The sequence below is a fragment of the Protopterus annectens genome, chromosome 6.part0, assembly GCF_019279795.1.
Source record: "Protopterus annectens isolate FY-2018-M chromosome 6.part0, PAN1.0, whole genome shotgun sequence".
Taxonomy (NCBI): domain Eukaryota; kingdom Metazoa; phylum Chordata; order Ceratodontiformes; family Protopteridae; genus Protopterus; species Protopterus annectens.
In genome coordinates, this window is record NC_056737.1 from 842,277,713 (window position 1) to 842,294,242 (window position 16,530).

A 16,530-nucleotide genomic window follows, 5' to 3' on the forward strand; every position below is an offset into this window, starting at 1 on the left:
GGATTCTTCAGCATCAGAATCCTCATAAGGAGGGAAGGAATAATTTTGCTCAGAAGAAGCAGAAGAAATCGAAACTTGATCTGAGGAATCATAATCTGGCGCTAGCCTAGGTCCCTTGTCAGGAGGGGGATGAGAACCCCTGATCATAGTTAATAGGTCTTCAGCCATTCTAAGCATCTGTCTGAGGTCTAGGGCCCTGAACAGAAGGTGCCTGTGCATGCTGATTTGTCTTTGCCGGAGCCTTAGTCTTTGCCTTTGTCCTTGACTGCAAAACTGGAGTCATCTGTGCATGAAGCTGTGTAGGCCTAAAAACTCCCTCAGAAGCTGGTGCCTGCACAGCGGCTCTGGACCCATCTGAGGGAGCAATATCCGGAGGTCCAATCCCTGAAAAGTCTGAAGGCCCCATCGGCTCCTCAAGGGAGTTGGTACAAGCAACCGGTTCAAAAGTGGCGGACAACAGGGGCTGCGAAAGCACCTCATTGACGACAGCCAAACCTGCAACTGGCTCTGGTTGAATAAAGTCGTCCACTTTGGACCTCTGAGGCCTGTCTTTATCCTTGCGCCTCATACACTGCAGTAGCCGGATAAGAATCCGGCGACATATTGTAATAAAATCTTTTTCCAAAATAATGGAAGGCAAAATCGTACCTATGCCTAATAGTGCGTTGATTAAACTTAGCACAAAACCTACAATTAGCTACATCGTGGTCAGGACCTAAGCAAGATATACAGTAAGAGTGAAAATCCTTATGAGGTATTTGCTTCCCACAAAAAATACAGTTATTAACTTTTTCTGACATCGGACTGGAGCAAGAAAAAGGTTTCCCCAATGGGGTACTTGGCTCAAAAGAAGAAGTCTTCAATTCAAAAGCCACCAAAAACAAACAGGAGTCGGCCGACCTGCACTTGTGAACTGCTTTGCAACGGGCACCGCACAGCAAGAAAGACTGGGGAAAATGGTGTCGGCTGAGGTCTTTATACCCCTGGCACACTGACGTCAGGGCAGGAGTGACTTCAGCCATCGGACCCGGCTTTGGGACTATGGCCGATCTAGGGCTGCTGCCAGCAGGAAGAACCCTACAGTAATGACTAACAGTGAACCACGAAGAAAATCACTTTTTAATAAGGATACCTACCAGACAATTCTGCATAGGTGACTGGATATTTACAGTTCTTGTTATTAGCAGATGTGGTCCTTAAACAGTTATGTTTTAACCATTGTGACTGGTTATTTACATTTCCTTTTACAGCACATTTGTTACTTTAACTAGTTATTTTTTAAACATTGTTTTGGCCGGCATGCACACCTGCAAGGCCCCCCTCCAGGCAAAGTACAGTTTTGTACCTACCATAAATGTAGATGTCCGAACTGGATAGCATCTGCAGTCATAACAACTGGGTTGTCCTGTCGCCAGGCAGCCCTTCGGTCGGCCGGATTCCAAAGTCCGGGTTCGGCTGATGTCGCACTTCACCCGACGTCATCTCTGCTGGTCTTCGGGTATAAAGGCATCAGCCGACGCCATTTTCCTCAGTGTTTCTTGCCCCAGATGCCAGTTGCCCTCTTGGAAGGCTAAATTTTGGGTAAATGCCAATGTTTCCAAAAAGATAGAAGGCAAACAAAAAATAAGCATGTATGTACATATATACAAACAAATACACCATAAGAGACTTCCCCCCACCAGCTAACTATTAGGAGGGTAAATACCCTAGGAGTACCACAGAGGGGAAGGAGGGAGGGTAATCCTGACTGCAGATGCTATCCGGTTCGGACATCTACATTTATGGTAGGTAGAAAACTGTACTATGTCCTTCATGGATGCATCTGCAGTCATAACAACTGGGTAGAATACCATAGCCAACTAGGGGAGGAGGAAGAATAGATTATGGTGTGGTTAGGATCCCTTGCAGTACAGCAGTGGCAAACCCTGCTCGGGATCTGGAATACAGAGGGAAATTATAATGCTTGGCAAATGTATGCACGGAGGTCCAAGTAGCCGCCTCAATAATGTCCTTGGTTGCCACTCCTCGTAAGAAGGCTGTGGTAGTGGCTGTTGCCCTTGTAGAATGAGGCCTTATGTTCTGTGGAATTGGTTTTCCATGGAAGGAGTAACAGAATCGTATGCAATTTCCTATCCATTTGGAGATTGTCCGTTTGGAAATAGCTTTTCCTTCCTTTCCTGTTGCATAGGCTACAAAAAGCTGGTCAGTTTTTCTGTTACTTTTTGTTCTGTCCAGGTAGTAGCGTAGCTGTCTATGTACATCCAAGGTATGCAGCATTCTTTCCCCTCTGTTTTGCGGGTTGGGGAAGAAGGTAGGTAGGTGGATTGCCTGGTTTAAAGACACTCTGGATACCACCTTAGGCATAAATGTAGGATTAGTCCTCATGGACACTATCTTGGTGAAAGATTAGGAAGGGTTGTACTGCCATTAGGGCCTGAAGTTCAGAAACCCTCCTTGCTGAGGTTATTGCCAGTAGGAAAGCAGTTTTCCACGATAGATGCTGGTCTGCTGTTGCTGCTGGTTCAAAAGGTGAGAGTGTCAACTTTTCTAGCACAAAGTTCAAATCCCAAGCTGGCAATGGTGGTTTCCTAGGAGGTTTTACATTCTTGATCCCTCTGAGGAACTGCCTGAGTAAAGGATGTGAAAAGACAGGTGGATCAAAGCTGTATTCTGCTGAAATAGCTGATGCATGTATCTTGGAGGAATAGGACAGGCCTGTATGTAGAAGCTCTGCCAAATACTCCAGAATGTTAGCAATATCTATATTCGACACATCTTTTCCTCTTTCAGCACTCCAAATGACAAACCTTTTCCATTTTCCTGCATAGTTCCTTCTTGTTGAAGGTCTGCGGGCTTCAATGATAATGTCTTTAACCCTTTGGGAAAGTTCTGGATTTGTTGCTGCTATGTGATGTTCCATGCAGTCAGTTGCAACGTTTTTAGGTTTGGATGCATGATGCTGTAGTTCTGAGTTAACATCAAAGGCATCAGGGGTATTGACCACATTTTGTCCCGAGACATGCTCCTCAGCAATGGGTACCAGTGTTGTCTTGGCCAGTTTGGAGCTATCAGGGTTATCCTTGGACGTTCCTCCTTGATTTTTAGTAATACCTTGTGTATCAAGGGAAGAGGTGGGAATGCATATGCTGTCAGACCTTTCCAGCTGAAGGAGAGCGAATCCACTTTCCATGCAAGTGGGTGGAATGTCCTTGTGCAGAATTTTTTGAGCTGGTGATTGAGAGGGGAAGCGAATAGATCTGTGGCATTCCCCATTTCTTTGAGATGGTCTTGAAGATGTCCGGGTGTAGCATCCATTCGTGAGCATCCGAGGTGGTTCTGCTTAACATGTCTGCTAGAGTATTCTCCTTTCCCAGTACAAATATTGCCTGTAACTGGATGTTGTAGCTGAGTGCCAGGTTCCAAAGGTCCAAAGTCATTCTGCATAGGGGGTATGAATGAGTGCCTCCCTGTTTGTTGATGTACCACATGACTGTGGTGTTGTCTGTCCTTATCAAATGGCCTTCTTTGAGAAATGGTCTGAATTTTTGGATTGCCAGTTTTACTGCCAGCATTTCTTTTAGGTTGATGTGCAGGTGAAGCTGGTCCCAAGGCCCACAATCCTTGTAATGCATTTGTCCAGCATGTGAGCCCCCCATCCTAGGTCTGAGGCGTCCGTTGTGATGGTTTGGCTTGCTTGATAGTTGTGAAAGGGTAGGCCTGGGTTTGACTGGCATGCTTGAGCCCACCATAGGAACTCCTGTTTTAGGCATGGGATTAGTGGGATTTCTGCTTCTAGGCTGTGCCTGTGTTGTGACCATAAATTCTTTAGGTACCACTGTAGTTCTCATATGTAGTCTGGCATGTGGAACCAAGATTATGCATGATGCCATGAAGCCCAAGGCCTGCAGAACTTTTCTTGCTGTTAGCTTGTTCTGTCTTGTTAGTGCCAAGAAGTAAAGAGGGAGATCTTTTTGTTTTTCTGCAGTTAGGAATGCCATTTGCTTTACTGTGTCCAATTCCGCGCCCAAGAATGTCCTTGTTTGGGATGGTATCAGCCTTGACTTTTGTAAATTGACTGTGTATCCCAGTGCTTGTAGCAAGTAAATGACCCTTTGTAAATCTGTTGTCAGCTTGCTTTTGTTGTCCCCTTGTAGCAGGCAGTCGTCCAGGTATGGATAAATTTGGATTCCCTGTAGTCTGCAGTGGGCGATTACTGATGCCAGGCATTTTGTGAATACTCTGGGCAGTAGATAAGCCAAAGGGCAATGCTGAGAATTGATAGTGCTCTGATCCTGCAAGAAATCTGAGGTATCTTCTGCAAATTGGTCGAATGGGGACGTGCAGGTATGCCTCCTTGAGATCTAGAGTTACCAGCCAACACTCCTTGCCCAGCATGGGAAGAAGTTGCTGTAGGGTCAGCATTTTGAATTTTGGGACAATGATGTATGTATTTAAGGTGGACAGGTCGAGAATAGGTCTCCAACTTTTTTCCTTTCTTGGAACTAGGAATAGTCTGGAGTAGAATCCTTTGCCTTGTTCTGTTCTTGGTACTCTTTCCACAGCTCTCATCTTTGTTAATTGCATTATCTGCTGTAGAGCTTCTGTTTTTTGATTTGGAGGCAGGTTTGGCATTCCTCTTTTGACTGGTAAAGTGTGGAAGTGGAGCCGGTAACCTTGGTCTATGGTTTGCAAAATCCACTTGTCTTTTGTGATATAGTGCCAGTTCTTGGAAAATAAGGTTAATTTTCCGCCTAATGGTGCTGCTATTTGTTCCCTGGTACGCGGAGTTAGAATCAAGTCACTGTGATTGTGCTGTTGTAGTGGTAGTGGCTGTGCCTGTGCCTCTTATTACCTTGCCACTGTCGTCCTCTGTAGGCACCCCCTCTGGATTGATTTCTGCCTCTGGAACGTCTATTCCTGCCCCTTTGGGATCTAGTGGAGTCAGGAAAGGACCAATTTTTGGCAGGCCAGTTCCTGCTAAACCTTGGGGGCTGAACCTGCAAGAAATCTTTAACAGTTTGTACAGATTTTGCCTTTTCTTCCATTTTCTTCATTACCTGCTGGGCAGGTGTACCAAACAAACTGGCCTTATCCATAGGAGCATCTAATAACTTAGCTTTAACATGATCCGGTAAGACCTGTTCCTTCAGCCATGCATGTCTTCTTATCACTGTGCCAGTCATGGCTGATCTAAATGAAGCCTCCAGTGCATCATAGCCACATTTTAAGGAATGGTTACTAACCTGTTGGATGTTATTTACCATTTCTAATACATATTTCTTATCTATAGAGTCATCAGAGGATAGCTTTTTAGTTAACTGATCAAGCATAAACTCTTGGAATTGTATCATGTGAAACTGACAGTTTAAAGCTCTAGCTGAGAGAGTAGCTGAGGTGTAAACTTTTTTGCCCCATCTGTCTAAAGACCTGGCTTCCCTTTCAGAAGGAATAGGGTTTTTTGCTGTGGTAGAGGCTACTGCCTTAGGCCCCTGGGATATAGTTTTGGGGTCTGCAAGTGGGGCCTTGTATAGGTGATGATGAGTGTCTGGTACCCTGTAAAATCTATCTGGTTTGGCAGGGGCTGGAGGTAAGGAATCTGGTGCAATTGGAATTGTTCTCGCATGGCATGTAAGGTTTCCCCAAAGGAGAATTCTTCTGGTGGAGAAGCAGCTGGAATGGATTCTTCAGCATCTGAGTCTTCATAATTGGAGAAAGGAGCCTCTGGCTGGTCTGTAATATCTGAGTCATCCGCAGAATCAGAGGACACAGGCTCGGGGGGCTCTGCTCTAGGTCTCTTTTCTGGGGGCTGAGGCCCTGTCTGGGTGAGATTGAGATCCCCTAATTAAAGATATTAAATCTTCTGCCAGAGTAAGCATTTGTGAACTAGAAGTGGGCCTGGTTGAGGGGGGTTTAACAGGCACTGATTTAGTAGATTTGGCTGCTTTAGCCCTGGCAAAGGCCTTAATAGACATGGCTGCAGGAGGCCTAGCAGCACCACGTGCTGGGGTAGAGACATCCAAAGGGATGGTGTCTGATAAGTCACTAGTAACCACTGTTGTAGGTAAAATTTCTGAGGCCGATTCAAGTAAGGTAGCAGGAACCTCAGTAGTAGTCATTGATTCAGCTGTACATTGATCAGTTCTCGGTTTCGGCCAAAACCGAGACACTCGCGGTTTGCTTAACCATGGTTTTGGCAAAAACCGTGGACCACGAGTGTCGGTCTTTTTCTTTGCGTTTAACAATTTGGGTAGTCGGAGGATCCGACGGCATAATGTACGCAAAATCTGAGCCGAAAAACTGTTCAGCAAACTCCGACCGACGCCTAAGCGTTCGTCGGTTGAATGAGGCACAGGCCGAACAGGCTGCTACGTCGTGGTCTGGGCCTAAACAAGGCAAACAGTAAGAGTGGAAATCTTTATGAGGTATTTGTTTCCCACAAGTTAAACAGTTGACTTTTTCTGACATCGGCTGAGGCAAGAAAGGGTCCCCAACGGGGTACTTAGCTTTTAGAAGTCTTCGAAGTAGTATTCGGTAGTAGTAATCTCTGGATCTGACCGACCGGCACTTGCGAACAGCTTCTGCTTCGGGTGCCACGCGGCAAGAAAGACTGAGGAAAATGGCGTCGGCTGATGCCTTTATACCCGAACACCAGCAGAGATGACGTCGGGTGAAGTGCGACATCAGCCGAAGCCGGACCCGGACTTTGGAATCCGGCCGACCGAAGGGCTGCCTGACGACAGGACAACCCAGTTATGACTGCAGATGCATCCATGAAGGACATCTATAGCTTTGTCTATTGCCACTGGGTGGCATAACTTAATATACTTGCTGTATCTTGTCCCAAATAGATCTGCCTCCACACTGAATACTTGTAAAGTAAGGCAAGTACTATTTACTTGGTGTATTTTGTCCCCAGATAGATTTACCTTCCTTTGTATTACTTGCACACCAAGGCCTTAAAGTAGTGTTTCTGCAACTAACTGCTTACATTCCTAATTTCCTGCTTCGACCTCTTCCTTGCTTACACTTACATTACAGCTCCAAGGCTTCCACTTCTTATGCTGATTACTTTTCTATGCTGTTTTCTGTGAGGGGGCGGGCCAGATCTCTACCGGCTTTTTCTGGTTATACCTTCCCCCATTTTGTATCTCCCTCCTCTAACTCCCTCCTCCCCCATGCACATTAACTAGTCTATATTAGTGGGTCTCCTTGAGCGGCGCCCTTTTGAAAGTTATCTTTTGGCCTGCTTGCAGTGAGGCAGCTTCCCCAGACCTTTTTCAGTGTGACTGCATCAATATAAGTAAATTTAACTAGTACAATACAGCCAAACAGACACATTTGGTGTAAACAGAAACAAGTGGAATGATACATTTGGTGTACAAAGAAAAGAAACAAGTAAGCCCATTGATATAATTGGAGTTAGTGTTAGCCCCGCTGCGCTAGGGCTCACTCCGCTCCCCTAACCTGCTTCCTATTCTCACCCACCCCCACTAGTGCTACATGTCAACTGAACTTAGCCATGCCCATCATGCTAACCACCAATCACTGAATCTGCCCCACCCCTGTACCCATTTCCTTCTCTTCCACTATTCCACATCCTGTAAAGCACAGTCTTCCATCTAACTACCTTACAATCGCAAACACCACCTCTCATCATCCACCACACCCACCCCAAGCAGATCTCTCACTCATGACCAAACCATGCCCAAACTACCCAAACCCACATACATACACCTCTTACTATTGCTCCTAGGTGTATTCACACTCCCACTGCTAACTTCTATCACCAACCACCAAAAACAACTTAATTTTATCCATATACCAAGAAAAACTACTTCCACTGACATAACTACAACACACCCTTTTACTCAACTAATCCCACATCACTACCAAACCTTCTTTATTCACCACTATGCACACAGATCATAGCCATCACACTACCAGTCTCAAACTATAAAGAACTTTAAGACCCTAAGCAAACTACTCAATCTCTATTTTTACCTCAGAACCTAACTCATTAGCTGCAGTGATATACACCCAAACCCAGGCCCTGAAAATCTAGAGCCCCAACCCTCAACCTGAATGATGCCCTACTCCACCGAGACAAATCCACGCTCCTAATTTTAAATTTAAATGTTAGGTATACTAAAAGCCCACGACAGTCATGCACTACTCTCCTTTTATCAACCTAAGATAGTCATACTAACAGAGACTTGGCTTAAACCAGGCAATCACAACAATGAAATCACTCCACCAGGTTACAATATAATTTGTAGTGATAGAATAGGCAAAAAAGGGGGGGGGGGTGTTGCTGTAGTGTACAAATCTCACATCATCCCTGAGAAAGTAGACATAACAAACCTAAACCTCATAAAGTTGAACTCAAACTAAACTAAAAAACTTAATAAACGCAACATCATAGGGTGCTACATCCCCTCCAGGCAACAATATCCCCATTACAGAAAAACTCCTAGAATGGATATCCAACTCCCTCCCCCAGGAAAGCATAGTATTAGGAAACCTTAATACTGACTGGCAAAACTGTTCCAGTCATAAGCCACTCTCCCATATTAACCTACATGGCCTAACCCAACTCATCACTTCTCCCCACAAGAACAGACAAGAGAACCAAACATCAATCCACTCTAGATTGGATACTCGCATCCCACCCATCACTGATATCCCTAGCAGGATGTCTACCAGACATCTCGTATAAGTGCCTGTAGAGTGCATTTGTGTAGGATTCAGCAGTCATAACTGTATTGTCCATCTCCATGGGTGTCATGAAGTTCGCCACTTCTGTCTTAAGAAGCATGAAGTTGGCATTGGAGAAATGTTTTACTGTGGTTTCCTTAATGAAGAGTGAGGGCGGGATGTGGATATCTAGGGTGATTAGCTTATGGTTGGATCTGACCAACGAGGAGTTGACTTCAGGATGGAGCCTTGGAGTACTCCTAGGGAGACTGGTAGGGAGGGGGAGAGTTGGTTTTTCCACATAACAGCTTGTTTCCTTCCCTCTAGGTAGTTTTTGAACCAGGAGATGGCAGGGGTGGCAAGGTTTAGAGGTGCTAGTGAAAGAAGGAGTTTATTGTGGTTAACCATACTGAATGCTTTGGACAAGTCAAGGAAGGTGGCAGATACAAGGAGTCCATTGTTTGTGAGTATTGACAATGTTGGTGAATTCTTAGTGTGGTGGAGGTGCTATGGAAGGGTCTAAAGCCATGTTGTTGTGTTGGTTTTAGATTATTTTCTAGAAGATTTCATTAATTGCTTGTGTATTACCCTCTCTAAAATTTTAGATAAAGGGGGTAGTATGGCTATAGGGTGGTAGTTACTGAGTTCCAAGGAGGTTCCCCCTTTATGTAGTGGGATGATGTGATATTTTCCATAGCTTGGGTACTATGCATTCGGAGATGGACCTGTTAATTAGGATGGAGACAGGATATGATATGGCTTCTGCAGCCAGGTGGAGGTATTCAGCGGGTAATTTACCTGTAGCTAGAGATGTTGGTTTGAGCTTGCGGAGTAGTTTGTCAATGGATTTGGTTGGTTCTGGGTGGAAGCTGAACTTGAGGCAATTGTTAGTTGGGGTGGATTTGCAGGGATGGGGATGTTGTCATAGGGTTGGTTGTAAGGGTCTGGATGGTTTCCGTAAAGTATTTACTAAATTGTGTGGGGATGTCTTCTTGGTTATCTATTTTTGAGGTTGGGGTAGTTTTACCTGGTTGTAGAATAGTCAATTGCTGCCCAGAATTTTTGTGGGTTGTTCCTGTGCTTATCCTGTAACTTTTGGTAGCAAAATGTTTTGTCTGTTTTGGCGAGTTTTTTGGCTTTATGTAGTTCAACATAAATTTGTTTGTTCAACTGGGGTTTACTGTTTAGGTAGTTGGTCCAGGCCGTTTCTTTTTTTGAGGAGGGATTTTGTGTCTGGGGCTAACCAGGGGGCATATTTAAATAATGTTGTTCTGGAGGGGGCATGATGATTATGGGTGTTTCAGAAGGTAGTATTGAAATATAGTACAGCTTCATCAAGAGGTAGGTTTTTAAGGAGGGCCCAGTTGCACATTTTAGGTCGTTTACAAAGTTGAAGCAGTTAAAAAGTGTTTTTTGTTTCTAATTAAGCATGTAGATATTTGGGTTAGTTGTGATGATTTTGATCAGAGTAAGAATGTGGATTGGTAACTACTTGGTGTCTGGTAGACACCCTGCTAGGGATATCAGTGATGGGTGGGATAAGAGTATCTAATCTAGAGTGGATTGATGTTTGGTTCTCTTGTCTGTTCTTGTGGGGGGGGGGGGAAGAAGTGATGAGTTGAGTTAGGCCATGTAGGTTAATATGGGAGAGTGGCTTATGAATGGAACAGTTTTGCCAGTCACTATTAAGGTCTCCTAATACTATGCTTTCCTGGGGGAGGGAGTTAGATATCCATTCTAGGAGTTTTTCTGTAATGGGGATATTGTTGGCTGGAGGGATGTAGCACCCTATGATGTTGATGCGTTTATTATCATTAAGGTTTAGTTTTGTTAGAGTGTGTTCAACTTTATGAGGTCTAGGGTTATGTCTACTTTCTCAAGGATGATGTGAGATTTACACTACAGCAACACCCCCCCCTTTTTTTTTACCTATTCTATCACTACGAATTATATTGTAACCTGGAGTGATTTCATTGTTGTGGTTGCCTGGTTTAAGCCAAGTCTCTGTTAGCATGACTATCTCAGGTTGATAAAAGGAGAGTAGTGCATGAAGGTCGTGGACTTTTAGTATACTTAACATTTAAATTTAAAATGAGGAGCGTGGATTTGTCTCGGTGGAGTAGGGCACCATTCGGGTTGGGGCTCCTAGATTTTCTGGGCCTGGGTTTGGGTGTATATCACCGCAGCTAATGAGTTAGGTTCTGAGGTAAAAATAGAGTTTGAGTAGTTTGTTTAGGGTCTTAAAGTTCTTTATAGTTGTTTGAGACTGGTAGTGAGATAGCAGTAATCTGTGTGCATAGTGGTGAATAAAGAAGGTTTGGTAGTGATGTGGGACTAGTAGAGTAAAAGGGTGTGTTGTAATAATGTCAGTGGAAGTAGTTTTTCTTGGGATATGGATAAAATTAAGTTGTTTTTGGTGGTTGGTGATAGAAGTTAGCAGTGGGAGTGTGGGTACACCTAGGAGCAATAGTAAGAGGTGTATGTATGTGGGTTCGGGTAGTTTGGGCATTGTTTGGTCATGAGTGAGAGATCTGCTTAGGATGGGGTGGGTGTGGTGGATGAGAGGTGTTTGTGACTGTAAGGTAGTTAGATGGAAGACTGCTTTACAGGATATGGAATAGTGGAAGAGAAGGAAATGGGTACAGGGGTGGGGCAGATTCAGTGATTGGTGGTTAGCATGATGGGTGTGGCTAAGTTCAGTTGAAATGTAGCACTAGTGGGGGTGGGTGGGAATAGGAAGCAAGGAGGGGAGCGGAGCGAGCCCGAGCGCAGCGGGGCTAACACTAACTCCAATCATATCAATGGGCTTGCTTGTTTCTTTTCTTTGTACACCAAATGCATCATTCCACTTGTTTCTGTTTACACCAAAATGTGTCTGTTTGGCTGTATTGTACTAGTTTAATTTACTTATACTGATGCAGTCACACTGAAAAAGATCTGAGGAAGCTTCCTCACCACAAGCAGGCCAAAAGATAACTTTCAAAAGGGCGCCGCTCAAGGAGACCCACTAATATAGACTAGTTAATGTGCATGGGGGAGGAGGAAGTTAGAGGAGGGAGATACAAAATGGGGGAAGGTATAACCAGAAAAAAGCCGGTAGAGATCTGTCCCGCCCCCTCACAGAAGACTGCAACGGAAAGTAATCAGCATAAGAAGTGGAAGCCTTGGAGCTGTAATATAAGTGTAAGCAAGGAAGAGGACGAAGCAGGAAATTAGGAGTGTAAGCAGTTAGTTGCAGAAACACTACTTTAAGGCCTTGGTGTGCAAGTAATACAAAGGAAGGTAAATCTATCTGGGGGACAAAATACACCAAGTAAATGGTACTTGCCTTACTTTACAAGTATTCAGTGTGGAGGCAGATCTATTTGGGACAAGATACAGCAAGTATATTGTTAAGTTATGACACCCAGTGGCAATAGACAAAGCTATAGTTGCCTGGGTGGGCCTTGCAGGTGTGCATGCCGGCCAAAACGATGTTTAAAAAATAATTAGTAAAAGTAACAAATGTGCTGTAAAAGGAAATGTAAATAGCCAGTCACAATGTTTAAAACATAACTGTTAAGGACCACATCTGCTAATAAGAACTGTAAATATCCAGCTACCTATGCAGACTTGTCTTGGTAGGTATCCTTATTAAAAAGTGTTATTCTTTGCTTGCAATAACGGTAGGGAGAAACCGGACCATAGCAGTGGTTTTATCTGGCAATGTTGCAGTTGCTGGGGGGCCCAAGCTGCGATGATGCGCTATGCAGAGTTGTCTGGTAGATATCCTTATTAAAAAGTGTTATTCTTGGCTTGCAATAACTGTAGGGAGAAACCGGACCATAGCCGTGGTTTTATCTGGCAATGATGCAGTTGCTGGGGGGGGGGGGACGGACGACCGAGCTGCGATGATGCAGGTAGACCAAGTGTGCTATGCAGACTTGTCTGGTAGGTTTCCTTATTAAAAAGTGTTATTCTTGGCTTGTAATAATGGTAGGGGGAAACCGGACCATAGCAGTGGTTTTATCTGGCAATGTTGCAGTTACTGGGAGGGGTAGCTGCGATGATGCAGGTAGACCAAGTGTGCTATGCACACTTGTCTGGTAGGTATCCTTATTAATAAGGATTATTCTTGGCTTGTAGTAATGGTAGGGGGAAACCGGACCATAGCAGTGGTTTTATCTGGCAATGTTGCAGTTGCTGAAGAGCTGCGATGATGCAGGTAGACCAAGTGTGCTATGCAGACTTGTCTGGTAGGTATCCTTATTAAAAAGTGTTATTCTTGGCTTGCAATAACGGTAGGGAGAAACCGGACCATAGCAGTGGTTTTATCTGGCAATGTTGCAGTTGCTGGGGGGGGGGGCCCGAGCTGCAATGATGCAGGTAGACCAAGTGCGCTATGCAGACTTGTCTGGTTGGTATCCTTATTACATAGTGTTGTTCATTGCTTGCAATAACTGAAGGGAGAAACGGTAGCAGTTGTGTGGGTTGCTGTGTTTGTGGAAGGTGGAGATGTGCCTTTGTAAGTGTGGTGCGAATGTTATGCAATATGAAATGGAGAAATTAAGAGTAAAATTTTGCTCAGTGAAGTCCCTAGCAATTTCATCACTGCTTGATTCAGACATATACATTCCCTTGTGTTTGTCAGTACTATGTTTGAGTGCATTGTTTTGGAGTGTGGTATCACTGCTACAGCTGCTGGTACTCTTTCTATACAAGTATATGCTTCTCCATGAGTCGTGCTGAGAGGATGAGAAACACACTACAAATATACAACTAGGACAAACTACATAAAGCAATAGTAAGAAAGTACTAGGTCACATCAGAGGCTTGGGAGGTCATTGTTAAGGAACTGAATTGTAAAATTTATCATTAAATACCATAAGTTCAGGTTATACTATAAGAGAATAACTATGTAAAGATAACCATGTCAGCAGCCAAAATGCATTACAAGTTGAATATTTTACTGTGCACATTTTAAAAAATGGATAGACTAGCCTAAACTCTGGACTGATGAGTTTGCTTTTTTTTTATTCTTGGGAATTGCTATTCAGAAGTGAAGAGACATACAAGGGAACAGTTTTAGTGGCACACCAGGCTATTTTTTTTATTTCTATTGTCATGCAAAGCTGACTAAATAGTTGAATCTAGCAAAGCTGGAAATGTGAGACTGTAGCCCACAGAAGGAGGGGAGATGGGAGGAGTAACCTGGCCAGGAACTGAAACTTGCAAAACTGCTCCTTGTGAAAAGTCTTTTATATCTCAGTAATTTGTTGACACTTTTGCAAGTTTTTCATTGAATGTCTAGTACATCAGTAGGAACAACATTTGTAAAACTCCGCACATACCAGTCAATAACACATGAGCTGCAGACTCTCAAACTTGGCATTTTTTTTCAGGAGTTCCATTGTAAGTGAATGGAAGTCTAGTCTGACAACAAATGGTAGGGCTATTTGTCCTCACAGTCTGCATTATAGGTCAGATTTAGCTTTCCAAAGGAATCACCATGTCTGCCCCCATGAGGGCAGACAATAGTAAAAACAAAATAAAATTAGGAATGAGTACTTATTTTGTTGAAGGCAGCTTTGGGAGGTGTAGAATATGTTTTCATCATTTGCCCGTAGTGGTCCTTTAACGAAAAAAGCAACTCCACTAAAATAATGCGGTATGGAAACAAGTTCAACTAGGAGTGCAGAAAGACAGCCCTACACTGGAGTGAAGCTTTGAAGGTGCACACTTACTGGGTTACTCCGACTCCGTAGTGATCAGGTACACTTTGATCATACTGTACACATTAGAAAAAATTCTTCAGGTATAACCAATTTCTATTATGAGCAGCAACTGAAGCAGACATTCGAAGCAAAATCCACCACAGATTGGCAGCATCACCAAGGAAGCATTCAATATGAAAATACACCGACTGGGGCACTGTATAGTTAAAGGTATCCAAAAATGTAAGGAAAAAATGAACAGAACATACCTTAACAAATTCAAAGAGAACATTAACTCTGTGTTCCACTGTTTTCTCCATGTCTTCGCTAAGGGTCAAGTTCTTTGCGTGTTCACTAATTTCTTCCATTCTTCGAATTTGAGCCTCTTTTGTTGTTTCTTCAGCCCAGTCTTCATCATCGTCATCTCTATCCTTTTGAAACGCAAAGTCATACAGAGTAAAATACTGACAGCAAAAGACGCATCTTAATACCATTTTAAAATGAGGCATCTTAAACTTCACACATTCTAATCCATTTAGGCAATTTATGCAAGTGTCCATTTCTCAAAACAAACCTTGAGTATGTAATACGCAAAGTACTGTAAATGTAGAGAAATAAAATGAAGCAGTACATTAGTAAGAGTGCTATCTACATAAGGCACAATACTCCTTGGTGTGACAGCTCCCCAGCAAGGTGCTTTGTGTACAGCTGCAATATCAAGAAGTTAGCACTCACTATAACGTTCGTAGTCCATCTCACCTCACATTCTTACCAGTGGTTCGGAGCCGAATATCGGCTCTGACTGAAAAACTTTTCTAGCTGGAAGTCTTCTATTGGGTGGGCTAAGCAGGTATCCCATGGTGCACTGCTCCATATCCCCAGATCTGGTTTGCTGCAGTACTCATTCATACCCTATGCATACACAACATCCAGATAAAAGAATAAGCCAAGTAAGGGGACTCTGCAGATGGACAACCTAACCTCCAAATCCTCCAGAAGGGGGAAGGTGGTAGGTAAGAATGTGAGGCGAGATGTACTGCATACATCGAATGTTATGGTGAGTACATAACTTCTTGATATTATGTAGTCCTATCGCACCTACATTCTTACCCGTGGGACAGCGTCCCTAGCACCTACATCCTGGGTGGCTCATAGGAAAATACTCCTGAGAACTGTGGAGCCAAAAACCACGTCCAATTTGGAATGAGAAATTACAAATGTGTGAAGCCCAAGTAGCTGCAGTGCATATATCATCCACTGACAATCTGGCTAGATAGGCTGTAGATGTAGAAACAGCCCGAGTAGAGTGAGCCTTGACCGGAAAAGGCATATCTTTTCCTCCTGCGTGGTAGACTAGAGATGCAACTAGATATCCATCTGGATATAGGGTGATCTTTGAGACCGGGGACCCCATTTTGTTTTCCAAAAAGGAGAAAAAGTTTCAGACTTCCGGATAACTTTTGTCCAGTGCAGATGGAAGCGTAATTGCCTGTGTACATCCAACTGTGAAATCTAAATTCTGCCTTGTTCGAAAAGTGAGGAAAGAACACAGGCAACTCAATGGACTGATTTGGACACAGAAGCCACTTTTGGAAGGAACAAAGGGTTTGGTCTAAGAGAAACCCTGTCCTTATGGAAGATTAAGTATGGAGGGTTTGATGGAGAGGGCTTGAATTTCTGAAACTCGCCTTGCTGAAGTGATTGTTGTTAAGGCTGCTTTCCAGGTCAAGAATTTCAATTCACAGGTAGCTGCAAGCTCGAAAGGTGGTAAAGTAAGGGCTTGTAGAACAAAATTAAGATCCTAGGGCATGATCGGTTCGGAGACCGGGGGACAGAGCAACAGAGTACCCTTCAGGAAAGCCTTGCAGAGCCTACGAGCCATAAGACTAGGCTCATTAGCAACATGAAAATTAGAGATCGCTGCCAATTGAACTTTGATGGCAGCTGCAGAACCCTGATGGAAAAGCATAGACAAAAACTCCAAAGACTGAAGCAATTGGAGCTGTGCAAGGATCAATTCCTCGGATATGCACCCAAATAGAAAACCTCTTCCATTTGCCAGAATAAAACTTCCTAGTAGATGGCTTATGAGGAAGATAATATATGAACCACTTCTGGTGAGAATTTATGAAGTCTAATGATG

The 16,530-nt window shown here is 43.7% G+C and overlaps 1 protein-coding gene across 1 annotated transcript in view; it reads right to left on the reverse strand.

The window, feature by feature from the left end:
• The window catches only part of EIF5 (eukaryotic translation initiation factor 5), a 587,707-nt gene that overhangs the window by 354,236 nt on the left and 216,941 nt on the right, over positions 1 to 16,530 (reverse strand). Inside the window, exon 7 of the mRNA XM_044074522.1 lies at positions 14,657 to 14,818. Within this exon, the coding sequence (XP_043930457.1) occupies positions 14,657 to 14,818 (162 nt within the window). The remainder of the gene's footprint in view (positions 1 to 14,656; positions 14,819 to 16,530) is intronic.